The sequence below is a fragment of the Phalacrocorax carbo genome, chromosome 20 (genome assembly GCF_963921805.1).
Source record: "Phalacrocorax carbo chromosome 20, bPhaCar2.1, whole genome shotgun sequence".
NCBI classification, from domain to species: domain Eukaryota; kingdom Metazoa; phylum Chordata; class Aves; order Suliformes; family Phalacrocoracidae; genus Phalacrocorax; species Phalacrocorax carbo.
In genome coordinates, this window is record NC_087532.1 from 3,170,698 (window position 1) to 3,196,107 (window position 25,410).

At 46.9% G+C, this 25,410-nt stretch overlaps 2 protein-coding genes across 5 annotated transcripts; both read left to right on the forward strand.

The window, feature by feature from the left end:
• The first annotated feature begins 1,942 nt into the window (after positions 1-1,942).
• MRPL20 (mitochondrial ribosomal protein L20) lies at positions 1,943-5,836 on the forward strand. The gene is made up of 4 exons (XM_064470494.1): positions 1,943-2,094; positions 3,338-3,448; positions 3,717-3,794; positions 5,331-5,836. The coding sequence occupies exons 1-4, from the start codon at positions 2,008-2,010 to the stop codon at positions 5,502-5,504; spliced, it is 450 nt and encodes a 149-aa protein (XP_064326564.1). The 5' UTR covers positions 1,943-2,007; the 3' UTR covers positions 5,505-5,836.
• Positions 5,837-6,153: 317 nt separating this feature from the next.
• CCNL2 (cyclin L2) lies at positions 6,154-16,794 on the forward strand. 4 transcript variants are annotated; one of them, XM_064470490.1, is made up of 11 exons: positions 6,154-6,540; positions 7,452-7,526; positions 7,810-7,919; positions 8,193-8,313; positions 9,567-9,631; positions 12,462-12,561; positions 12,645-12,749; positions 12,974-13,115; positions 13,887-14,004; positions 14,089-14,181; positions 15,427-16,794. In XM_064470490.1, the coding sequence occupies exons 1-11, from the start codon at positions 6,217-6,219 to the stop codon at positions 15,779-15,781; spliced, it is 1,608 nt and encodes a 535-aa protein (XP_064326560.1). In that variant the 5' UTR covers positions 6,154-6,216; the 3' UTR covers positions 15,782-16,794. The 4 variants fall into 4 exon arrangements, with proteins under 4 accessions (XP_064326560.1, XP_064326561.1, XP_064326563.1 ...); XM_064470491.1 differs by lacking the exons at positions 6,154-6,540; positions 7,452-7,526; positions 7,810-7,919; positions 8,193-8,313 and having other exon boundaries at positions 11,776-12,561; XM_064470493.1 differs by lacking the exons at positions 6,154-6,540; positions 7,452-7,526; positions 7,810-7,919; positions 8,193-8,313; positions 9,567-9,631 and adding an exon at positions 10,370-10,494.
• Positions 16,795-25,410: the final 8,616 nt, after the last annotated feature.

A 25,410-nucleotide genomic window follows, 5' to 3' on the forward strand; every position in this document is an offset into this window, starting at 1 on the left:
AGGATTCATTGCAGCTTCCAGAGCTGGAGGGAGCTCCAGCTCGCCCTGCGGAGTGGCAGTATCCAACCACACAAAACAGCTACTTCCACAGGGGACAACAGGTGAGCACTAAGCAGCTCACGGTAAAATTTCACCCCACTTCTCATCAGATCGCTTCCTTTCCTCTCTCCCTTCAGCGTTCCTGGCATCTACGAACTGAAGGCTTCATTTCTGGTTTTCCCACGTGAAAATGGTTGGACACTTTATATGACGCGACACGCAATGAAGCATCCCATCAGTTAAATCGTTGGTGCGCTACAGCACAGGGGGAAGCGCTGCAAAGTCTGCAGCACACCCCTTCACCAGGCTACATGGGACGCACTCCTCCAAACAGCTCAGCTCCTTCCCACTCAGCGAGTTTCGCCAGCAGCTCCCTGAATGCAACGCCATTACATCCTGCAGCGACCGACAGCTTCGCTGCGCCGCTGCTCCTCCAGCGGGGTGCAGGCCTGGCCCTTTGTGGACAGTGCCGCACTGGACCGCAGCTAATCACGTTCCTAGTAATTTGACAGGGTTTTTCACCAGAGCTGAGCAGCAGCAGAAATACCGCGGCGCGGCAGGTCCCAGTGGTACCTGTAATTTATACAAAGTGTGTTTAGAGAGGAGACATTGTTTTGTTCTGCGTAGGGTGCAAGGTGGAGTATTTCCACAGATCAGGCATACCTATCGAAGTTCATTTCGACATTTATACGTGACAGTTAACACACTACACCTATCTAATACACAATCATTGACCTGACTGAGCTTCCTCCTCTTCCGTTGGTCTGTATCTTTTCCATTTAATTTTAAAGCGGATTTTAATTCACTGCCCATGCTCAAAAGGAGTGTGTGTGTGGGGTAGTCCTTTCGTCCCTCAACTGAGTAGGTGGTTACTATCTTCCCCTGCTGGAATTACCTTTCCCCCAGTTACTGGCCTTTGGCAATTGCCCAGTGTTTCAGCACCTTCTGGGTCAAGATATTCCCTTTTATCACTGCTGACCAATTTGTGGCCTTCCCTGATCTCCACAACTGTCTTCATAGCAGGATGTTTCCACTGTCAGTCCTTGAAGTTTTACTGATTTGTGGTCTTTTAGGAGGTTCTTGTTAGTGAGGCGTGCATTGCTCTCATATGGCCTGAGCATTATTTACTACCTTCAATAGTCTAAAATTCTCAGGTGTTAGTTTCTGCTCCTACATGTGATGACTACTACTAACTCCTGCGCTATTTCCATTTAATCCAGGAATATATACACGCTTGAGGCACAACAGAAAGCATGCACAACACCGCGGCCCAGGGGGACCCCCACTCCGGCAGCCACAGCTCCCCACCGCCACCAGGGCAGAGGCCCAGGAAGGACCGGGGGTGCAGGGGGGTCTGGGGGTGCAGGGGTCCCGGGGGTGCAGGGGCGCCGAGCCTGGGGATGCAGGGGGGGCCGGGGGTGCGGGGGGGGGGGTGAGCCCGGGTGTGCTGGGGAGATCGGGGGTCCAGGGGTGGCCGGGGGCTCTGGGGGGCCGGTCCAGGGGTGCAGGGGAGCCCGGGGGTGCAGGGGAGCCGAGCTCGGGGATGCAGGAGGGTCCGGGGGTGCAGGGGTGGCGAGCCCAGGGGTGCAGGGGGGCCCGGGGGCTCAGGGGTGCAGGGGAGATCGGGGGTGCAGGGGTGGCCGGGGGCTCTGGGGGTCCCGGCTCAGGGGTGCAGGGAAGCCCGGGGGTGCGGGGGAGCCGAGCTCGGGGATGCAGGGGGGGCCGGGGGTGCAGGGGTACCGGGCCCGGCGGCTCAGCAGAGGGGCCCGGGGGCGTAGGGGGGCCGAGACCGGGGATGCAGGGGAGCCTGGGGGTGCAGAGCGGCCCGGGGATGCAGGTGGGCCCGGCACGGGCGTGCAGGGGATCCCGGTGCCCGCGGAAGGGCCGGGGCCGGGGCCGGTCCCCCCCCTCTCCCCGCCCCGGAAGGCGGAGGGCGTCGCGTTGCGGCGAAGCGGCGGCCTTGGGGCGATGGTGCTGCTGAGCGCTCCGTGCTGGCTCCGCAGCCGCCTCACCGACCGCTTCTGGAGGGTGCAGGAGGTGCTCAAGTATGCGCGGGTGAGTGTCCCCGCCATCCCCGGCGGCCCCGCGGCTCTCACCGCTCGGCGGCGGCGGCCGACCCCCGGGTCCCGGGAGCGAGCGGCCTGTCGCCTCGTTCGGGGGCCCCCAAGTCCTTCCCCAGCCGAGGGAACTCCGGCAGCGAGCGATATAGTGGCGCTCATTTTGTCCTAGAAACGTCGAGGATCCGTGAAGTTGAGTCACGTCAGTTTAGCGTTTGCTCGCCGTGTAAACGTGCCTGTGTTTGATGAAAGCTGGAGGCCATGGCCGCGCCTGGCGTTTGTGCCCTGTGCATGTGGGTGGCTGCGAGTAAAAGTGAGCACAAGCACCACGGGAGGAGCAGTCTGTAAATACTGTAGACTGGCGTTGGTTGTGGCGTTTTGGTGTTTGTTTCTCTTTTTTAACTGAGCAAAGGACCGGGGGAGGGGAAAAAAAAAACAAACCATTTTAAAAACATTTTAACCTGGCTCTTCAAGTGCGTTTTAGAAGGTGAAAGAGGCTGCTTCACAGCGTGATTTCAGCTGAAGTTCAGGCTGTTGTGCCTAGGCTCAGGAAGAACCCTTTTCCAGGGGAGACTGTTGGCATCCTGGGAGATAGAACGTCTTGCTGTAGTATTGCCATGGAAAATGTTGAAGCGAGTGACAGCATCTTGCCCTTGCAGTGCCTGAGCTGCCCACGGGACCAGTAGTTACCTATTAGTTACCAGTAGTTAACTTATTTCTCTGATTGTGCAGCAGCGGCTTCTTCTTTCTCCTTCATGTTAGATGGATGTCAGAGGTAGCTCCAGTAAACTTCTGTCATCATGCTTTCAGTTTGGACAACTGCAATGTTTTTGACATATCAGAGGCTCCTGTCTCATCCCTGTACTGACAAAATGGAGAGGGCAGCCCAGGAATGAGATTAAATGCGTGAGTTTAGGGGTTGGCTGAAAGCAGTGAAGATGATTTTGTGGTTGCCTTCCCCCTGGAACCACAGCCTAAAATGGGGTCTGGTTTTGGCTTCCTCCTGCTGGACTGAAGTTTTTCAGCCTGCTCCAACCTTTCAGCTTCAGGTTTCCCATGCTATGAATCAAAGAGAGAATATTTTCATTATTTGCCAGCTGAAGGCTTAGCTGATGTTTGTGAAGTATTTTGTGATCCTAGTTATGAAGAGTTGTGAAATGCAAACAAGCATATATTAGTATTACTGAAGGGTTTAACAGCCTTAAGGATAATTCAACAAGAACGTCTTGTTTTGGTTTCAGCATTTTCGTGGAAGGAAGAACCGCTGCTATAGGCTGGCTGTACGAAGTGTTCGGAGAGCTTTTGTGAAGTCTACAAAGGCCAGAAGAGAGAAAAAGAGATTCCTAAGAGCGGTAAAGAGCAAAATGTTAGATGTAAACATTAAAATGAGAGAAGAGCAGAACTGAAATAGCCATTTTCCTTACTTGGGGGGGGTTCTCTCAAAATGTTTTACCAGTGGGTGAAACAGCTCACATTCTGAAGTTCATACATGTATATGTTGTACTGAGAAGACTGTAGGTCTGAAAATGTTATATTTGCTAAATGTGAGCAGACCAGCACGATAAAAGGTTTACTTCTAAAGTATTTTATCATCTAAGATGTTATTTTTTACACTTTCAGCTCTGGATCACTAGGATTGAAGCAGCGTCTCTTGAACATGGTTTGAAATACCCAGCTTTCATAAGCAATCTGCTTAAGGTAAGGATGGTCTTGAAGAATAATTACTTTGAAACAACAAATTGGAGAAAATGATAGAGGTCTTCTGAAGTGCCAGGCAAATTAATTTCTTAAAACTCTGAAATCTTTAAACTACAAGTAGTCTGACAAAGCATATCAAAGGGTTGCTGGTTACTGCCTGCAAATGCAACTGCAAGGAATTGAAGCTGCAGCCTCCACTTGCGAATATTTGAAGAATAATGGTGGGGGCTTCCAGACTGGAGCCTGAGCAGGGAGTAGTGACGTAGAGCACAGTGGAGGGATTGAAAAGCTCCTCCTGTCAGACTGAACTGCCAACACTGTCCTGCTTCTTAGTTCTAGTGATGAAAGGCCTCCTGCTTCTGAAACGAGTTCTGTTCACTTCAGGAACTGAGTTCTGCCCTAAACCTGTTTCTCTTGCTTCTATGCATAATCCCCTTTTATCCTGGTGAACATTGTTGCCTTGTTCTGTCCCCAAAACTTTACTTCAAGAAAAAGGCTTGTAAAATGCTTTAACACTTCTTGCTGCTGTGGGAATTAAGTGACAGCTGCCTTTACTTCAGAAAATTTAAAAATACAAAGCTTGGATTAGCAAAAACAACCCAAAGAAATCTCTACTCTTTTCACTACTAGCTTTGTGTTTCGGTGACAATGCAGAGAGTTGGTGCGTTGTCCCTTGTTCTTAAACATGTTGGGCAATTGGTTTTAATTTATTGATACTGGAACTGTAAAGTTAAAACTTGTTCCTCTTGGCTGTGATTGTAATAAAAAGTAGTGTTTCTGCTTCTTAAAGTGAAACTACACATAAATTTATAGGTTATTACAAAATATTGTATCTATGTTTCATATAAATAGATGTTTCTAGGTTTTCTGACATGTTTCCTGCAAAGTAATACCATTGCTAAAATTTATACACTCATTCTCCTGGTCACTCTCCTGGTCACTCTTGTCATACTGTTTTCCCTTTTTTTTTTTTCCCTCAAGATGCGTGTCGCTTTGATTCTTGTCTCAAAGCACAGTATTTTTGTAAGGTTATCTGTTAAAAGATCCAAAAGCAGCAAACTGTTTTATATAATACCTCCCTCTTAGAATGTGCAGTTAACCATGCAGTATCTAGTGTTAAGAGTATTTGATGCTGCAGTCTTTCTTTCTCTACTCCAGGACACATTTTAAGATACCGAGCAGCTTCTAGCACAACAAGTAAACTTGAATGTGTCTAAGAACTGCAACAAATGGATTTGTTTTTGCCATGGATTTTGCCATGGATTAACCTGTAACGTGGCTTTCCATGAAATAAGACATTCTACCATTCTTTGTTTCTACCAGACACGGAGAAAGTCAATAAACAAATTTTACACTGTGGCTTAATGAGACATCCCTGGCCAGGTAGTCATGTCTGACAGTTCTCTGACTTGTAGTTCCAAAACTGTACAGCACAAAAAAAAGGAAATTTGCCTTAAGACCTCAGGTAATCATTAAGCATTGCAGTGTTGTTCCTGAAAATTACAGTACTTAACCAACAAATTCTCTTGCATTTAGTCCCAGGTGGAGCTGAATAGGAAAATGATTGCAGATTTGGCTATTTATGAGCCAAAGACATTCAAGTCCCTAGCTGCCTTAGCCCAGAGGAGGAGAGAAGAAGGCTTCCTCGCTGCCCTGGGAGACGGAAAAGAACCGGAGGGGATATTTTCACGTATTGTACGCCACTATTAAATTATTCAGAGTCTGCAGATACATGTTAGAAGCAGGAACTTGTATTGCAATGTCAGCTCGCTCACTGACTGCTGCCAAGATCGTAGCCGTGGAACAAAATCCACCAGGGATGGTTCCAGAAGGAAGAAGGGGTGGGTCCGGGTGCCATGCTTGCGCCTGGGTGACTTTTGCCCCTGTGTTGTTGTAATCGAAATGTGTTGAGTTAGCAACCACGGTTCGAAGTTAGCAGCACTAAGCCAGGCCTATAGAAGTTCCAGCATTAAGGACGTGTATAGCACGCGTACGCTTTTTGTTCTGTGAAGGACTTAATAAAGAGATTTTGTTTTTGGTAACTGCTAGTAGAAAAATAATTTAAGTGGTGATTTTGGGAGACTTTTGGGGAAAAACCGTCTACCGAGGGCCATGTCATCGCGGACCCTGGAGCTTTGGGGCCCGCTTGGAGGGGTCTGGGGGCAGCTTGAGGGTGCTGGCGCGCGCCGGAACTCCCGCCCCCTCCGCCCTGTTCAAATTCCCAACGGGTGCGTCACGCCGCGGCCTTCAGTCTGTGGCGAGCGTTAGACGTCACAGCGGCCGAGCCAATCGTCGACCGTCGCTTCGCCGCGTCCCACCAATAGGAGACGACCGGAGGCGGTTGGGAGGGCGCGGCGGGGCTGAGGCGCCGCCCGGCGGGGAAGGAGAGCGCAGCTAGGCGAGGCGGCGGCGGCACCACAAAATGGCGGCGGGCTCGGGCAGCGCGGCGGCCGTGGTGGCGGTGGGAGGCGGCGGCCCAGCGGGGCCTCAGGCCGCCGGCGCTACGGCGGTGGGATCCGCCGCGGCGGGGAGTGGCGCGCCCGTGCCGGGCCCCGGGGCGGTGCTGATCGGCGACCGGCTGTACTCGGGGGTGCTGATCACGCTGGAGAACTGCCTCCTGCCCGAGCACACGCTGCGCTTCACCCCCTCCATGAGCAGCGGCCTCGACCCCGACACCGAGACCGAGCTGCGGGTCACCGGCTGCGAGCTCATCCAGGCGGCCGGCATCCTGCTCCGACTGCCGCAGGTGGGGCTGGGCCGCGCGGCCTGGTAGGCCGGGCGGGGGGCTTTGTTCCCTAGGCCTCGGCCGCGCCGTCGGCGGGCCGCCATCCGCCGTTACGGGTGTGGGAGGGCTGGGGAGCTGCCGCTCTAGGCCGGGGTTTGGGGGGCGAGAGCCGCTGGGCCTCCCCGCCCAGGAGCCCGGGGCCTGCGGCCTCCCCGCCCGGCAGGCCGGTGGCAGGAAGCGGGTGATGTAACCGCCTTCCCCCGCCGCCTCCCGGGGCGGGGGCTCCCCGAGGCCTCCTGTGGGATCGGGCCCTGCGGAAAGAAGGACTTTCTCGGACTCCTTTGGTTGTAGTGGCCTCGGAAAGGTTTTGTTTCCTGGGGAACTCCAATCGCAAACAGTCTCGTTGCTGTCCGAGTGTAAAACTTTCTAGGCATCTTCCAGCTACCGAGCCTCAGCTGCTCAAATTGGGTTATGAATATATGCAAATCATAACATCATTAGATTCTCCCCTCCTTGCACGCCGAAAAAGTAGGTTTTTTTCTGGCGTATAGGTACAAATTTCAGGGGGGTTGGATTCTAGTGTTTGGGTAGGGGGTTTTGTGAGTTTTTGTTGGTTGGTTCGTTTATGTTTGTTTGTTTGTTTGTTTTTAATTTGGAGCATGTATTCATACTTCATAAAAGAAGCTTGCCATTTCACATATGTATTTGACTTACAGACAGCATTTGTGTTGTTGATAACATTTTGGGCAACTTATTTTGTTACCAAGGTAGGGATGGTAGTCTTCATTAGATACCACTGAACTTATCCCCCATACTTAAATATAGATTAGCTATTCTTCTGGGACTTAAATCTGTTGAAATAATTCTAGATGATTGCTTTTTTGAATGGGTAGCTGTTTTGTTAATACCTATTGTGGTTACTTCCTTTTTAGGTGGCTATGGCTACGGGACAGGTGCTATTTCAACGTTTTTTTTATACCAAGTCTTTCGTGAAGCATTCCATGGAGGTAAGAATATGTTAAAAGATGTATATAGCTACAAATTTGTTCAATCTTTGATCTGTTTTGGCAAATTGTCAACTCGGATGCTATCAGAGTGTTGGTAACTGGCCTGTAGATTTTACTTATTGATCAACATGATTTTACAAAGCTACGCAGTACTGATTTTGAAGATATTTAGTATTTCCTTGTTTTACCACCGTTTTCTCTTGTTACCGCTCCTTAAGCTGTTGGAGGCGATCACTTCCTGATTTGAGCAAAACATCAGTATCTTGCAATACTTATATTTCAGCATGTGTCAATGGCCTGTGTTCATCTGGCATCCAAAATCGAAGAAGCACCAAGACGCATAAGGGATGTAATTAACGTGTTCCATCGCCTTAGACATCTACGGGAAAAAAAGTAAGCTTAAACTTAGAAATGATCTGAAGTATTTATGTTGTATTTTAATTATTAAATTTCATGGGCCAATGATAGTATTCCTTGTTTCATAAATTGGGGAACATCTTGAAGAGATCTCATGAAAGAGAAAAGTGAGTTGACTCGTTTTATTCAGTAAATATTTTTGGTGTTAAGTAGCGATGTGTCTTACCTTTACACAAACCCAATTTCACCTGCAATGACTACTCTTTGAGGTTAAGATTATCTTCTTCAGAATCTGAAATTGTCTTGCAGAAAACCTGTGCCTCTAATACTGGATCAAGAATATGTGAACTTGAAGAATCAAATTATTAAGGCAGAAAGAAGAGTGTTAAAGGAGTTGGGATTTTGTGTTCATGTAAAGCACCCTCATAAGGTTTGTACTGTATAAGTTAACTTTATAATCAGTGTTTCATATGCTATAAATGCCTTGAGTAGACTGCTTAACTGCATGGAAGGTCTATGGTCTGTACATGATAATGCTAGTTAATTCAGTAAATCTAGCTTCTTATGATCCTGATGTCTTCTTTCTCATTTAAGAAACTCTTACTAGTTGGTCTTGTATCACTGCTGAATGACGGCTGGAGGTGGATGCAGATGCTAAGTGTTCCTTGAAGTCAAATTATATAAGTAGGTAGCTTTGGTGTTAGAAAAAAGTAAACTAACCATAGAATCTTAAGCAGAAAGGAGTTTGGAGACCAAGGGTTATGATATCCTATTATCAGAAACAACATGTCATGATCACTCCTTGTGGAAACACGCTGAGGTTATTAAACCCATATGAGGTAGATAGTGGTGCTTATGTTCTAAAAAGAACACTCAGGTGTGAAGAGCTTGAGTAGAAATGAGACAATTCTCAATAAGTATCACATGTGAGATGAGGATGAGACTCGGGGGATGTAACTACTGCAAATGTTTAAGTTGGTGCTTTAGTACCATTAGCATTATGCCTTGAGTGGCTAAGTGTGGTGAAAGAACCTCCTACTTCTGTGCCTGCAGAACTTGAGATCTTCTTTCTTCCTTTAAACACTACTGCTGTCTTAAGGTCTTTTTAAGCCTACTTGACTTTCACAATTTACTCATGCTATCAGCACCCCAGAGGACAACTGTACTTGTTTGTTAATTGGTATGAATTTTTGCTACTAGTCTTTATTTGCATCCTTCTTTTCTTTTTAAATCTAAGGAGAAAAACTAGAACCGAATAAGCCAGTGGCACACAACAGGTTAGATCCGTTCTCTGCAAATACTGTTATACTTCTGTTACTGCTTATTGCAGCTAGCAATATTTTCTCCCAAGTTACAGCTAAAAAGGAGTCATGAATTGGATAGGAGAACATACCTAGCTTGAACACAGTTGAAGACAAGACATCTAGATGAATAGCATGATGACTGAGCTCAGAAGACGGAGAGCTAGGAAGGTCAGATCTGGCGGAGTGGCAAACTCCTGCAAACTTTTGCATTGGAGAGCAGAAGCTGTTTGGATTAACACTGGGGATGTTGCAAACACTCTGTCATGTGGAGTGTTTTAGAACTTGAAAGAGAATAACAGATGCCTCATGGATGTCCCTCTGGAATAAGTAGGTGGCTCTCAAGATTCTTGTTAATAACTCAATAACCCATATCTTCCAGATAATCGTTATGTACCTTCAGGTATTAGAATGTGAACGTAACCAACACCTGGTCCAGACTTCATGGTAAGTTGATTTTCTTTGTTTTAAGAGACCAGCAGGGGCAGTAGCAGAAATATGTCACTTGAGGCATTCTGGGCAGCATTGCTCAGAAATGATTGTGGGCCATGCCAGACAGCTCCAGTGTTTCTTGGCGTGCCCCAAACTACTACCCAAATGTTGATCGGCCTCTTTAGTTAGAGGCACTGTTTTAATGGTAAGGTAGCTTTGCACCCTGACTTCTCACTTCCCTCCTCTCTGCTTTCACTTTTCAGCTGAAGGGAAAATGTTGAGTGCGTTATAGGGTTTTCTTGGGTTTTTTATTCTTCAGAGGAAATTTTGTGTAGTTAAAGTCTGCTGCCAGTGCTGGGAAGTGGCTTTTCCCAGACCTTGAGCTTGATTACAGGTGTATCAAAAACTCAGCACAGCTAAATTTCTTTTATCTTATATGGATAATGCGAGATGTCAGATTCTGAGACTGGGTAAACTCAAATGTTTTCATGTTTGCCAAGAAATGTCCTCTGCCTTGTTGCTCTCATTACAGTAAAGATTTGCTTGGGAATGGGAAGCTTATGTAAAATTCCAGGTCTTAAACTTAACAAATAAATAATGCTTTTAAACAGTAGTGCTTTTTAACAACACTATGGTTTAAGAACCTTTAGTGAATCCAAAAATCATATTTCTGCTGACTGAACTGTCTGGTACTGTGACCTGTGTGCAGAGAACCAGTTTTGACTTTTCTTTTCTGTACTCTTTTAATCAAAGGGTAGCCTCTGAGGGTAAGTGACTAAGACTTCTCCTCTGCTGCCCAAGCGCTATGGTGCAGGGATAGCTGCCGTCTTCAGTCAAACCAAAGCAGGCTCTACAAAGAGAAGGCTGACTCTAGACAGGTGGTATATACGTGATAGTATAGTAACTGGCCAACTGCTTCTTGTGCTTATACTTTTCTTTTTGTTGTGCATTTTGACTGTTGTATATTTTATAACCTGATTGTTGAAGTTCTGAAAGATTTTTTAATGTGTTATAACTGTTAAAATGATGTATTCTTAAATGATAAAGCAAATTAAGGTGGGATTTAAGTCTTAAAGGGATGAATTAACAGGAAAAAAAACCTGAAATCTAGTTTCTGTTTGTAAACTAGTTAGAAAACATTTGAATAGATGTGTGAAACTTGGAGTCAAATGTAACACTTGGGACGTAGCAGAACATCCCACTGCCAGATTTCCCAGTACTGTTGCATGAAGTACTGAAATATGAGTTACGGACTACTCATTACCAGTTCTCTACTTGTTACGAAAGGAGGGGTAGGCGAGGAGGAGGGACAAAATTACCCCAATTGAGAAATGGTTCAGATGTTAAAATAACGTATTTGTGTACTGATGCTTGTTGCTTCCAGTACCTGAAAACTGGTGGATATCCAGTATTTTTTTGAAATGTGCATTTTTACAACATTACCTTTTTCTTAAAATATTGTGACAAGGATTCATTTCCTCATGTGTCTGATTCTGAGCCCACAGGGAAAATAGGCAGAGGCCAAACTTGGAAGTAGGCATGTTTTTCAATTTGGCAAATTAGAAAAGGGCTGTATGACTTCCAGATGGTTGAAGTACCACTTTTCTTTATCGCTTCTTTTGCCAAAAGGTTTGTGCTCTCTTTGTAGTGGGAAAGAAAAATAGGTTTTGAAGTTCCTTTCTCCCAGAAGGATGAGCTGATGTTTAGCATTGCTTCTCTGGGGTAGCAGTTGCTTTTCATGTAAATGAGAATGTGAGGCAAGTGGGGCAGGTGGGAGTTTGATACTCTTGGGATTCAAGTTCCTTTTATCTGTCCTGTGTAAACTGGTTACAAGCGTTTGGACTGTGGTCTCTGGTTTGGATGTCTTGGGGGCTAGTGAATCCTTGTATACTGGGTACCCACATGGTTCATTACCACTTTCAGAAAGTGTATTATTTTGAGGACTTTCACTGTGTGTGGTTTTAGCTTTCCCCATCTGATACTTCACTTGACTTAAGTGCTCAAAAATCTAGATTTTTTTTTTTTTAAGCACATCAGCTGACAGATTCAGAGGAAGTTACTTTGTGTATTTAAGATTTAGAAGAATAATGCTTAAGTGTACTGACTGGAATATATGCAATATTTTACAGTTTTCTCATTCTGTGAATATTCATTTTAAGCAACCTTACTGAAATGGGACAATTTGGAAACCGTGTTTCATGTGCCAAAGAGGAGATCTGCCTGAATACTGAGTGTTGTCCTGAACTGATGTTCCCAAACACCCTGATTTCTTCTATGGCTGCTTATTGCATCAAAAAGAATTCTGTTCTGGATGGAAAATAATGCTTCCGAAGGAGAAGGGACCCCTTCCAGTGGAACTTGACATGTGCTGAAGTGGACTACGTTTTCACGGGAGAACTACAGCTTTCAGCAAACTGTCTGGGTTCAGCTCTGTTGCAGAGAAACGTGTGAACCTAAAAGTCTATAACGGAGTACTTCAGATTATATTGTGTGTTGCCTTGATGAAAATAACTTGTCTATTGCATGAGAGCAGGCCAGTAGAGATCCAGAGGGAAAAGTGAAGTTAAAATTGGTTCTCTTTTCACAACTGAATTTTTGGCAGTCAGTCAAACTTAATTTCCATCACACATTCCTCCCCTTGAGGGGGTTTTAAAATTGTTTTAGTAAAATCATTCAGCTTTTCTTTAGATTTACAGGAGTATAATGTTGAAGTGTAGTAACTGAATGCAGAAAGAAATAGTCCATGTAGAAGTTAAAAAAAAAAAAAAAACAACCAACAAACCAAACCCAAAACACCAAACAACTTTGCAGTGCCATGCAATTTGCCTGATATCCTGTCTTTCAGGAATTACATGAATGATAGCCTGAGAACAGATGTCTTTGTAAGATTCCAGCCAGAAAGCATTGCCTGTGCCTGTATTTACCTCGCAGCTAGGACGCTAGAGGTGAGCGTACAGTTCCATTAATTTCAGGTTTGTTAGGTCTTCTAATCGAGGCAGAAAACTGAGTGTCTTCCCCTCCCTTTCAGATTCCACTTCCTAATCGTCCACACTGGTTTTTACTCTTTGGAGCAACAGAGGAAGAAATTCAAGAAATCTGCTTAAAAATTTTGCAGCTCTATACTCGGAAAAAGGTTTGCTTCTCTTTCATATTGTGAGCCTTCATTAAAGGCTGCTGCTTAGAACATGAGTTGGAAAACCTTATCCCATTTGAAACTAGCTGCAAGGCTGGTACCTGAAGCGGAACGGGATAGTAGTCACAGTGTCTGGGTCTCTTTAGATTCCCCCTGCTGTAAGTATGCAAGCAGAAAGTCTAGTTTACTAAGTTTTATCATAAGCAATGCTCCTGTGTTCACAGGTTGATTTATCTGATCTGGAAAGTAAAGTAGAAAAGAAGAAATTGGCTATTGAAGAGGCAAAAGCACAAGCTAAAGGTCTAGTTCCTGAGGGAGCCCCAAGTTTGGATAACACATCAGGATTTTCCCCTATCCCGAAAAACGGTAAGTAGTGGGTAACTTCTTTTTAATAACTCTCTCATTTAAATGAATATTTACCCATTTGGGATGCGTATATGGTGTGGTTTTTGTTTGTGGGTTACTTTTGTTTTTTAGCCGGCTTCTAGTAACTATTCAAATGGCAGATTTTGCATAGCGTTGTAATTTTGTAATTTCCTGAAATGCATAAAGGCTACAATCAAATTAGGCTTAACTTAAGGCTAGTTTAAACTTACAAAAGCAAGTCCCCGTACTATATGTGGTTTTGCAATAAACTTGCACAAATACTTACAATGTTATGCTAAAACAATATTAAAGCATAGGTAGGATTAGGAAATCCAGCAGGAGTAGTGTTTTTGGGTGATGAATGGGGGAATGTTCTCCTGTATACTCGGTACAGGTTTCCAGTCTGGTGCATGCCTTGTCTAGAAGATAACACTTAAACCTTCGTCCTCGCTTTACTGTTAAAAGATAATGAGTAATTGGCAAGAAAAGGACATTGCTGTTCTACCTCTTGCGGTGGCTTTGAAAGCAATACTGCTCCTGCCGTTAACTCCCTGGTGTTTTGGCTGAAGTTTTTCAGATTAACTTCTGCCTCTGTGAACTTCTTCAGGCGTCCTTCCCGGGGGCGGCTGCGTGCGCGTGCGTGTGCGAACTACGCCTATACAGCACTGGTTATTACAAAGATGATGAAACGGGGCGAGGGGAGGCTTCAGTTCTTCTTTCGGTCACTACCATACTTTCAAAATAAGATAACGAAGGTTTGGTTTTTTGTAGAGTCTCCAAAAGAGGTTAAAGGAAATAAGCCTTCGCCGCTACCTCTTCAGGCAATGAAGAATGCTAAAAGGAAAGCAGAGGGAGCAAAAAGAACGAGTTCAAATAGCCCAGTAAATGGGTACGGATTTCATAATGAAGTAGTTTGGGGTTTTTTTCCCATTACTACTTTAAGCAGAATAACTTACCCGTTACTGTCTTGCAGCGTTCAGAAAGGAAGAGAAAGCAGAAGTCGAAGTGGAAGTAGAGATCAAAGTTATTCAAGATCTCCATCCAGATCCGCATCCCCTAAGCACAGGTTTGTACTGTGGCAAAAGGGCGTGCTGTGAGAAGCTCCTGGACTAAAATTTCACAGAACGAGCTTTGGTAGTTTCTTAACAGGAGGCTGTGAAATAACATAGCAGTATGCGCTGCCGGTTAAAGCTCCAGAAATGCTCTGACTAAGAGTTGTACTGGTTCGGCTCACAGGTCAAGGGAGGTGCGGTGTCTGACCTTGTCACGCCTGTGCCAAATAGATCGAAAGGAGGGTGTAAGCGTATCAGGAGGCTTTTGAATGTCAGCATGTCTGTTGGTGGCATACATTGCACCGAGCAGCAGGGTTTGCTTGTTGTTTTGGGTGTTTTATCTTTAAAGCTGGGTGTTTGTGGCTACGGCCTTGTGTTTTTACTGAACTGTACTGGAGTGGTTAAAGCATTTTCCGCAGTAGGTGAACTCTCAACTCCAGCCTTGGTCTTGTTGGTAGTTGCTCCTGAAAAACCTTAATTTATGAGACAAAATGATCCTGTTTTGTATGTCATTGAGAGTAGTAGAGATTCATACCCCTCAGTCAATGCAAGTGTGACTTCTTATTCAACAGCCTGCATCCCATCGGGTTTGGGTGTGTACTGGTAGAAGCGTGGCTTTGTATTAATGTGTGTATGGAAAAAAACCAAAGCGAAAACCTGCTGATTAAAATTCTTAAAATCTGTAATCAAACTTGCGTTTTAGTAGCTTATCTGAAATTAATGAAACATGTTTAAAATCTGCTTTCTGTACTGCCTTTGACTTTAAAGCTTAGCATATAACCATGCTACCTGTAGAGGGGTAGTCAGAGAGACGGAAAGGAACATCAACTCCACACTGGGGCATTTTGGTAACAGCATTGCTATAACTGAGGCAGGAGAGGCAGTTTTGTGTCTTGTTGGCAGCGCTTTGAGTCGGGCAGTTGCTCTTAGCTAGTGACACGTGTTTTAAGTAGCGAAGGAAAAAATCTAAAATGGAGACATGACTACTCCACACGGATTTGAGTTTCTAAAAAGTCAGTGTGACCAAGTCTGGGACACGGGGTTAGTTTTCATGGGATACTGAAAAACTGAATGCAGAATCAAGTGCCTGGTCTAAACCGCGCTTGCCCACCTTGGCTCTGTAAGTGAGAAGCACTTGTCTATATGGTACTTAAAGTGTGTGTATGTATTGTGACTACATATTGGCACTAATAGCAATGGAGTAATTCTAGTTAATATTAAGGAAGTTACATGCTTTCTCTGCTGTTCTTTTACCTTAGGAAAAGTGAAAGTTACTCCACATCAAGTGGTTCCAAATCCCACAGCCGTTCCAGGAGCCGCAGTGACTCTCCTCCAAGGCAGTTCAACCACAGTGCTAGCTACAAAGGTTCCAAGGTGAGAAGTTACAAGAAATCGAAAGACTACAAATACTCAACACACAAACCACGGAAATCACGCAGCAGGAGTTCGTCGCGTTCCAGGAGCCGATCCCGGGAGCGCTCTGACCACTCGGGGAAGTACAAGAAGAAGAGTCACTACTACAGAAATCACCGGCATGAGCGTTCGCGCTCCTACGAGCGAGCGAGTCATCGCTATGACCGAGACCACCCTGGCCACAGTAGGCATAGGCGATGAATAAAGCAAAAAGTTCTTTCCTTTGGAATTTAAGCAGTGGAGCTCTTTCCCACTTGGTCTCTGCAGCATAGGGTTAACCTGGCTTGTAAACCACCTCGCTTGAGTAATGTCCATTCTGCTGGCAATTCTGTACTTGCTGTCATTAATCCAGAGGAAAGATACTAACCAGACAGGATGATGTGAAAGACTTAACCTGATAAATGTCTTGGTGACTGTTCTGCTGGAGTGTTGCCTAATAACACTGCAGAACTTGTCTCTGGATGCTCCTATGCCTGCTCTTTAGTAATTTGCATAGCGTAGTGCAGTGGAGTGTTACTTGGGACTTCCAGTTCTGCAAGCGGGACCTCCGTTGCTCAGCAGTTGGAATACTGTGCTGAGCAGTCCTTCCCTGTGGAACTAGAAGGCTCAAGACAGTTCCTATAAAAACCATTCGAGTGGCTTGGTGCTAACAAAGCTGTCTTTTCATACTGACTCAATTATGTTGTACAGATGTAAGGTGACTTTTTTTAGAACTGTTGCCTATATTAGGTTATATATGTGTATATATATTTTGCAGTGTTACAGTACAGTATGGGAATATGGCCTTACTAGCCTTTACACTTTATCCACAATGTAAATAAGCATTTGTTTAATGCAGGTGGAAGATATATACAGAAAATTCAAAACTTGAATTCTATCAAAAGACTTGTGTAGAAAATTCTGATAAATGTGAAAGTATTTAGCTCTGTGTATTGAGAGTAGTATATTTTTATCTGTGCAATGCTGTGTGCGGGCCACCAGCTCATAAGACATTTCCTATATATACGTTTTAAGTGGTTTAAAATTCTTTACTCAGGATCTTTGACACTCTGAAGAATTAGTAGTTTGTCAATCTGCATGCTTGTTGAAGAACAGAGCATTTAAAAAAACAATAGCGAAAACCCCACAGCCCAGTAGTATCAGTTCTAGTGGTATATCTGAGCTGTTACTCTCATGCTCCCTAATTTCATTAAAGTATTTGATTTTCTATTAAATTCACTTGATAGTAGTTTCTTATGAGCTGTACCACTGTGCCTACTCATAAGGAAAGAAGTTTGGTGCTGAATGCAGAGATGATCAAATTGTAGTAAATTTAAGAGTAGCCTAAGTTGTTACACCCTGAATACAAGTGTAGCAGATGTCATGCTGGGCCCGTCCTGGAGGAGCAGACTGGTGCTGCTACTGGAGCCTTTCAGGCTCTGAGCAGATCTTACTAGAACCGCTGCCTGCTGGTTAAACTTCTGTCTGCTCCAGGGGAAACAAGGTGCATTAGGGTTTTGTAGTCAGTCCTGTAGGTGCCTCAGCGTGACTCTCCCTAATGCTTTTAAATCCAAAGCAGTCTCATGGCAATCCTCATAATTTTTAATATGGAGGGAAGGCAGCTGAAAGGCTTGGCAGTCAGCCTTCCTTCAGCCAGCCTCTAGCCTGCCGCTTTCCTGAGGTGGGGGTGGCCTAGGGATTACTCTGTGTCATTACCAGTGGCTGTATCTGCAAACTTGACTAATCTTTGTTTGAATTAAGTGACGCTTTTGGCTCTGCAGCACCTTCTGACATTCCTCAACAGGAATTACTACTTTACACAACAGTTACCTGTTCGAAAGGCATCGTTACTGGATAGTTTCAGTGGATGCCCCCGTTTCCCGTGCAGGGGCAGGACCGGTTAGTTCCTGGTCACCTTGCAGTAGCAGTAGTTGGTTTGTAATTCTTTACCATAGTTCCAGTTACACCTCAGCTGAGAAGAGACATGTAATTGAGAGAGGCAGCGGACAGAAGCTCCTTGGAGCTTCACCAGAGCACTGTTATGGAATGGAAGTTAATCTGTTTCTGAATCAGAAACCCTCTGCCTTGACTTTACCTCCACACACAGGTGGAAACCAGTCATCTCGTAGTTGACATGCTGGAAAATTGAGCAGAAGTCAAAGTATTAAAGTAGCTCAGGCATAATGTGAGTCAGAAAGTAACTTAGATCTATTCAAACACGAACAACCTGAGGTAACAATGTTCTCTAGAGAGTTCCCATTTTAAGTCTAATTCTTACTGCCTGGGTATTACTTGGAGCAGGTCAACCTCAAATCTCTGTTTACTAATTCCAGTTCTAAAAAGTAGTTGGTGTTTCCGTGTTCAATTACTTCATTCTGCCCCGGATGCTTCTGGAATTGCCTCTCGTCCAGTCCCTGACGTAAGCGACATACGGGGAGGCAGGTTTCACAGCTGCGGCCTCCTCCAGAAAGGCTTTAAGAGGAATTACCTTAGTTAAGTCTCAGTTCTGCTGGCTACAGACATGACCTTCCTCCAGCGCAGGTAGCAGGGACAAGGATAAAGGTAAGCCACAGGCTCTGTACTCTTTCCTGCGCGGATAGAATGTCACTTGGCATAAGAATCAGCCTCTATGTTCTATAAACGACTGCGCTTATGTACAGTGCTGAATAAATAGTTATCTACTTCCTACTACACTTGTGAAATTCTGGAGAGGCGGAGGCAAGGGAGAAAGCGTGTATATTTTTACATCGAAGTGGTTTTGTTCCAAAACAAAAGGGATTATATCACAGGGTTAGGAGATGTCCTGTTCTGGCCGAGAACGATCTGCCTTTGCCAGCAAAAGCCCCCATGCAGGAAGGTGCGGGGAGTGCCTGGGCAGTGAGGTGGGTTTGGGAGAAGATGCTTGGAGTAGCTAGAGGAAGTGCAAGGCAGAACTGCTGAAATACGGGAGCCGATTCACCCGTGGGAGCAGGCGCACCTCTGTTCAGCGGAGCTGCGCCTGCTGCCTGGCGTCGTGCGCCTGGTAACGCTAGGGGAACCTACCAGCACGTAGTTTTTCAGCATTTACTGTGCTGAGTGCTAATAACTGTAGGATCTGCCATGTTTCACTCTGAAAATAACTGCTCGGCATTCTGCAGCAGTCGTTCCAGCGTTTCGATTTGCGCTCTTCGCGGTGGTCAGCTTAGGAACCTTTGAATTAAATCCCTGTTGCCGTGAAGTTAGGAGTCCTGGGCATGCTGTTATTTTAGGCACCTCGCCAGCTGATAACGTCCACCGCTCCACAGAAGTCCACGAACAGCGATGGCTCCGGTCCTCTTCCCCTGTGCAATAACGAGCGACCTGCAGAGGTAACAGAGCCGATCTCTGGGAGATCACAGATCTCTGGGTCGTGAGGACCTTGACGCGTGGAGAGGAGAAACGGGCTAGGTGCCAGCTCTTGGGGTGTGAAAGTGTTCATCCACTCTGAAACATCTGCGGTGGTTTTGCTGTGAGCCAGCGCCGGGGAACTGTCGAGACGACTCGGGGAAGCGCTGCTGACAAGCAGCAGGCCGGCAGCTCCGCTAATGGAGCTGACAGGTTTTCTTCCCTGTTCTTGGCACCGGTTTGCATTTGTTCACCGAATCTCTTGTAAGCAGAGCTCCTGTGGCGGCTGTCAGGTGGATGGCGTTGGCCGCAGTCGTGTGAAAGAGCCTGGAAAAAAAGAAATGGGCCCAGTCTTTGGAGAAAAATGATAAATAGCGTGTCAAGTCGTTTTGTTGTTCCTCACGTGTGCTTAGCGCCCTCTTACACCCCTACGTTTTGTCTCTTTACATCTGATTATCAGTTGCTTTTCTCAGGGTTTCCTACAGGGCTGAAAGGAACAGCGCTGCTTTTTGTCTTAGTAGAAAAACATCCTTCACCTTGGGGTCATCCCACGGGGTAGCGATCGGAAGCGGCTGCACTCTGGCAGAACTGGTGGTTCACGTGAAATGGTATAAAGAGGCAGCCTCTACCCCAACCACGACTCTGGAAATCGCCCTTCCGTCAGCCTCGCTTTCCGAACCTGTTAGTTCTTTAACTTCTACCCGTTTTCCTAGTCAGCGGAGCTGAGCACAGAATAAATGATGTGTAGTCCTGCTCAGCCATCATTTCACTATTTACCAAAGGCTCAGCTGCTCTTTTCTAGATACCACTCGTGTTTGAGATAGTGCATGTTTCGGGAGGCTGGAGAAGCGGCGCGGGCTTGTGTTAGGCCTGTCCTTGAATCCAGACATAGTCTAAGTCCTTATCACAAAATACGACAACCTCTGACCTGACTGTTCCTCCAGCTGAAACCTGCGCGTAGTAGCTTCCCTGCATTCGTACCACCGAGACCAATCCTTTTCTTTAGCCGCCCCCCGCTACCAGGGCCGGTGACTGTATCACAGATCATACAATATTTAGAACTGGTTTGCAACCTGTAGCCCTACTGGGTAAGAAATTGTGAGAGAATCTAAGTTTCATTTTAAGAAAGCGGAAAAATTCTAGTTCTTATGGTTACAAAGATCAAAAACCACAGCTCTCTGTGTATCAGGCTCAGCAAAGAGAAGGCAAGACGCTTACGTTTACCTAAAATAAAAACCCACCACATCTGTAGGTACACGCATATACACGTCTCGGCTCTTAAGGTGAGTTATGACTTCTGTTTTCTGAACATCTGAAGGCTGCAGCACGGCTCTTGCTCATCAGCACGTCCCTCAGGTTACCCCTCTGCTCTCCCTGTACCTGGTGTTCGCATGCAATTCCTTCTGCTTGCAGAGAGGTTATCTCACTGGCCAGCAGCTTTGTAGGGACAGCACTTGCCGAAACCTCTGACTTAGAAGATGCTACAGTCCTGGCCAGGCTCCGGTTCCCTCCCTCAGATAAAGCCGCCTTCCTGCGCTGGCAGCGCATCTAAGTTCTTCCGTGGGAAACAATCCTCCGGGCTAAGCCCTCCTCAGCACTGCACTCCGCAGCTACGAACGCCGCGTGCCGGGGGGAGGTCGCGCCTTCGGATGGGTATTTGCATCAGCTGGCGAAGCTTTCCTTTTTTGCAGGTGAGAGCCTAAAGAATGAGTTCCTCAGATCTAGAACAACTTCTAGCTCAGTGTGTGCCAGGCAGGTGGCGACCACGAGGGAAAGATCCCCCCGCATCGGGTGAGCCAAGGGTAGGAAGGAAGCGGGTCACAGGATTAAAGAATAACTGAATGAACAACAGAGCTTGGAATTTTTGAGATCAGATGAGAAAAGCAGATTTCAATTCCCTGTTAGATATTTGGAAGGGAGGCTTTAACTGAGATTTACCATAAGCTTCAGTGCAGGCATTGCAGCCGTGCTGAGCCCTTTGCACCTCTGGGAAAATCAGGAGAGAGGTTCAGCTTCTGCCAGGAACGGTCCACCTTCCTTGCTGAGCTCAGTCTGTCTGCCGCCGGAGTCTGGCCAGAGGTTCTGGAGTCCGTTGCCACCTCTGCAACCTGCTTAAGATCTGATATGGCCAGCTCTGAAACAGCTCATGGCTCTGGTTTACGAGAGTCTTTTGTGCCCCTGTTTTTGAAGGGGGGGCTACTCTTTCTGTGTTTGACTTCCCAGAGTCTGCTCAAACCAAATTCTGACCTGAAGGCTGTGGATTGGTGACTCAAAACCACTTAGTCAGAGGGAGCGTCTGTTTTAAACCTTACTTTACCTGGTTTACCCACAGACTATCACTTTAATAATTATTTTAGTTCCACAAACGCTAGAAATGACCTGATACTCTGATGTGTTCTCAGGTGGAAAAAGTGCCATAGACCTGCAAAAAAAGCCCTCAAACCCAAGAAAAGTAGCCTTGCAGCGCGTCCTGCACAAAGACAGACCGAAGCCACAGAGGAGCTAAATCGACGGAATTCACCGAAACGCAGAAACTGCAAGTAGCGATTATTTAAGAGCGTGGCTTTGTGCAAAACAAAAGGAATATTTTCTGCCTTGTCCTGGCAGGTAACTCCTCTCCGACGGTTGCCAGGCAGCCCTCGGTTTTATTGTCTTTAGATGTGGGTGAGAAATTCCTGAGCAAAGCAATTCTGCCTCTGGTGTATCCAACTCTCAGGTAAACAGCAGGAAGATTTGCCTTATTAGACTGCGGTTAACAGCGCGCTGAAATCTGGACTTGACTTCAAGAGTTAGACAAAAGCAGGCCTGGAGGAACTAGTACACAGACCTTGGGTACGAGCCACGGCAAACAGCAGTAAGAGCTGGAAAGGAGATGAAAAGCGTTACGTAGAATTCTGTACAGGTCACTTCTGTGCCTTGTGCACCTAGACAATAGCAGGGATTTTCAGTATATGTTTTATTTACTGAGAAAAACATCTTCCTCCAGTCAGACTGTTTATTCCCCTTTGAGAACTGCTCTGAATTCCAGGCAAGAGACGAGCGCCCTGTGCGCGAAGTCCTCGCTGCACCTGGCAGTGACAAAACTCCCCTTCGACTTCGGTGCGTTTTGATGCTTTTTGCTCTACTGGTCAGCACAAAAGCTGCTGGCAGGAGAATGCTCCAAAGGCTCAATGAAGAGGTACTTCCATTGACAGGACCCAGACTAGAGGAGGAACGCGGTGAGGAATACCTGAGAATTTGACGGCAAATAGCAGTGAAGTAAGAGGTAGACAGCGATCATTATGGATTTAATCTGTTAATTGTGTCCAGTTTTGGGCCCCCCAGTTTAAGAAGGACAGGGAGCTGCTGGAGCAAGGCCAGCGCAGAGCTGCCAAGGGGATCAGGGGCTGGAGCATCTCCCGTGTGAGGAAAGGCTGAGAGACCTGGGCTTGTTCAGCCTGGAGACGAGAAGGCTGAGGGGGATCTCATCAATGCTTATAAATATCTGAAGGGTGGGTGTCAGGATGGTGGGACTGGACTCTTTTCAGTGGTGCCCAACGCCAGGCCAAGGGGCCACGGGCACAAGCTGGAACACGGGAAGTTCCCCCTGAACATGAGGACAAACCCCTTCCCTGTGCGGGTGCCAGAGCAGGGGCACAGGCTGCCCAGAGAGGCTGTGGGGTCCCTTCCCTGGAGACATTCACCCCCCGCCTGGACGCGGCCCTGTGCCCCTGCTCTGGGGGTGCCTGCTCACGCAGGGGTGGGACGGGGTGAGCTCCAGAGGGCCCTGCCAAGCCCCACCAGGCTGGGATTCTGTAAGCTGCAGTCAGCAATGATCACGTTTGATTGCAAGTGCCTAATGGGTGTCTCCAAGGCCTCAGGTCAGCAAAGTTGCCCCGTGGTTACGTCAACCCCGATTATAGCCCTCCCCGCGCCGTGCGAAGGGCAGCGCAGGCTTTGCAGTGCTCGCGCGCCGAGCGGTGTGCAGGCGAACGCCCGCCCGCAGCCCGCCGGTCCCGGCGCTGCCACCCGCGGCTGGACTCGCATGCGCAAAATTCCAGCTACGCTTGGCAGCGCCTGCGCTCACACGTGCTGACAGCAAGGACTGAATAAATTACAAGCACAAAGAAGTCGACTAAGCAGTCTTATGCCTGGCAGGGATTTTCTTGTTTTTTTTTTTAAATTCTCTAAAACCAACAAAATGCTGTTGGTAATGCACAAAGAGGATTGTTCTGGAATTAACCCGGTGCACATGGGAAGGAAGGTAGTTGGTTAAGCCACTTGGAAAAGAAGAGAGTGCTAGTGTTTGTGAGATGGAGAGAGATTTCTGGAACAGAGCTTTATTTGGAAGAAAGGAGAAAAACACAGGTATCGGTATACAGGGCAACCTTACTGCTGGCTTGTTGCCATATCTGATCTGTGCACAAAGACGAGCTTTTCCCGCTAGCTTTAGAGAACGGTGGAATCTAACTCTGTGGATCCACATATTCATTTTAACATATGGCAGAGCAATAGTCAGACATTTATTTGATAGTTTTGATGTTCCGGAACCCCTTGATGTTAGCCATGGATGTCTGTGTGTGTGTGTGCGAGCACTGGCGGCTTCTGTATGGCTGAATATATATTTGTTCCAAACCTCTGTGCATGAAAGCGGCCTTTTATCTGCAAGGCTGAGCTAAGCTTTGGTGTGTGACTACGACCCATCCCTGCCAGGGTACTTGGGCAATCCTATTTCCAAAACCACTGAACCTTGAGAGGATGGAGGCGTTGGAAGCCCTTCCCGAGGGTCCTGTTGTAGAGTGTCACTCACAGGTGATCCATTCACGGTATGTGAGTTCCTTTCAGTCTTCAGAGCGCTCTTCCTTATGAAAACAATGCCATGGAGCTAGTCGAGGACACGATATGGAAATCCTAGATGGATGTTCATACTGCCTGACACCTTAGGTACCAAAGCTGGAGAACTCCCTCTCTTTCCTGTATAACTGGTGGGTAAAGACAGGTATTTGAATTTCAGTTAGGCTTCTCCAAACCCTGCTGTGGATGAGTTACATCTCTCAGAACTACACAAGAACGGCAGCTGCCTAAACCACATACCAAACCTAGGCCGTGTGAGCACACTCTTGCTCACTTGCCCAGGCTGACAATGGGCGTTGTAGCACAGCCGGGAGTTGACGTATAATTTCTCCCAGCAGAGCACCCGAGCCTTGTGAGGGCCCGGGGAGAAACGGACCAGCTCAACTAGACTTCATAAGCAATAGTCGGCGCTTGTACCCAGTGGTGCCTCCAGCCTCCTCTGCTACTAGCCTTGACGGCTCGTAAGAAGCCACGGTGACTTCAAAATGAATGTAGCTAACCCAGCCTCAAAGGGCAGGGATTTATATGGGAATAAGTCAGAGACAGCGTAATGAAAGGCAATGGCGTTTTCAACACCTCGGCAGTCCTCGGAGACCTGATACAGAGCCTGTTCAAAGCAGGAGAAATCTTTCCCTCGCTTGCCTCACCTGTCTCTGTAATGGCTCCCCTCGGCGTTACAAGGCTGGCGATAGACCGTTGCCTTCCCGTTGCGGGCCTAGAGCACAGCCTCCCCAAGTCCACGCTCCCCCCTTCAACATCCGTTTCTTTCAGGTCGTCTGAGAAAGGTGCGGCACAATGCAGCTTCTCCCATTCACAGCAGGGAAAGGGACAGCGTACACGCGGTTTAAGGCCTTCCACGGGGAGTCTAGTCAACCAACCAGTTCACGCTCATCAGCCGAGCGGCGGTATCTGGCCGTGTGTGCGCGCTCTCTGCTCGTTATAGGTGTGACGTGAAGCGTGGCAGCTTTAAACGAGAGGTGTCCACGCCAGCCCGTTCTGTCTCCCGTTTGTCACAAGGAAAGAACCTATTTCTGGGCACTCCCCAGCCCGGTAATACAGAGCAGACCTGGAAAGCTGCAGCAAGTTGGTTTGAGCCCGGTACGGAGACAGGGTCCTGGTCCCCAGCCGATGTGTATGTATGGGCGACCCCGCACGGGAGCGAACGTGGCTGGAAGGGTTTCCACACAAAGGCTCGGCTGCTTGGCTCTAACTACCAGTGAGCAAGAAACTGTCTCAAACCCGAGGTGGCCCTTTCCCTTTTGGTGCGAGTCATCTATCAGGTGGAGTGCAATAACTGGGTGTTGTCCCCGACCTACGGCCCCGTGGCCTCCAGGCAAATCATTTCACCTCTGTTCCCCATCAGCAAAGTGGAGCCGGCTACGCTCGACGCTTCTGTTACGTATTTTCAGACCTATGAGGAAAAGGGGCGACTACTGATGGATATTGCCATTATGTTCTTTTTGCAAAGTGCTGTGTATGTTTATGATGCTATAAAAAGCAATATAACACCCAATCAAACACGATATACTTGGTATTTGAAACTTTTGCAAGGGGACAAGACTTTGTATCTGCTAAACCTTGGACTCGGTTTCCTGCTTAATGTTAAGTCCCTGCTGCGTTTGGCTCAGGGAGAGCCCGGGACTCTGCTTGCTGCA

Bases quoted from the DNA above. Each gene is read 5' to 3' on its own strand.
- MRPL20 (XM_064470494.1), top strand. From the start codon at position 2,008: ATGGTGCTGCTGAGCGCTCCGTGCTGGCTCCGCAGCCGCCTCACCGAC. The intron at 3,449-3,716 runs GTAAAGAGCAAA...TTACACTTTCAG, and splicing joins AAAAGAGATTCCTAAGAGCG to CTCTGGATCACTAGGATTGA. The intron at 3,795-5,330 runs GTAAGGATGGTC...TCTTGCATTTAG, and splicing joins TCATAAGCAATCTGCTTAAG to TCCCAGGTGGAGCTGAATAG.
- CCNL2 (XM_064470490.1), top strand. From the start codon at position 6,217: ATGGCGGCGGGCTCGGGCAGCGCGGCGGCCGTGGTGGCGGTGGGAGGC. The intron at 6,541-7,451 runs GTGGGGCTGGGC...CTTCCTTTTTAG, and splicing joins TCCTGCTCCGACTGCCGCAG to GTGGCTATGGCTACGGGACA. The intron at 7,527-7,809 runs GTAAGAATATGT...CTTATATTTCAG, and splicing joins TCGTGAAGCATTCCATGGAG to CATGTGTCAATGGCCTGTGT.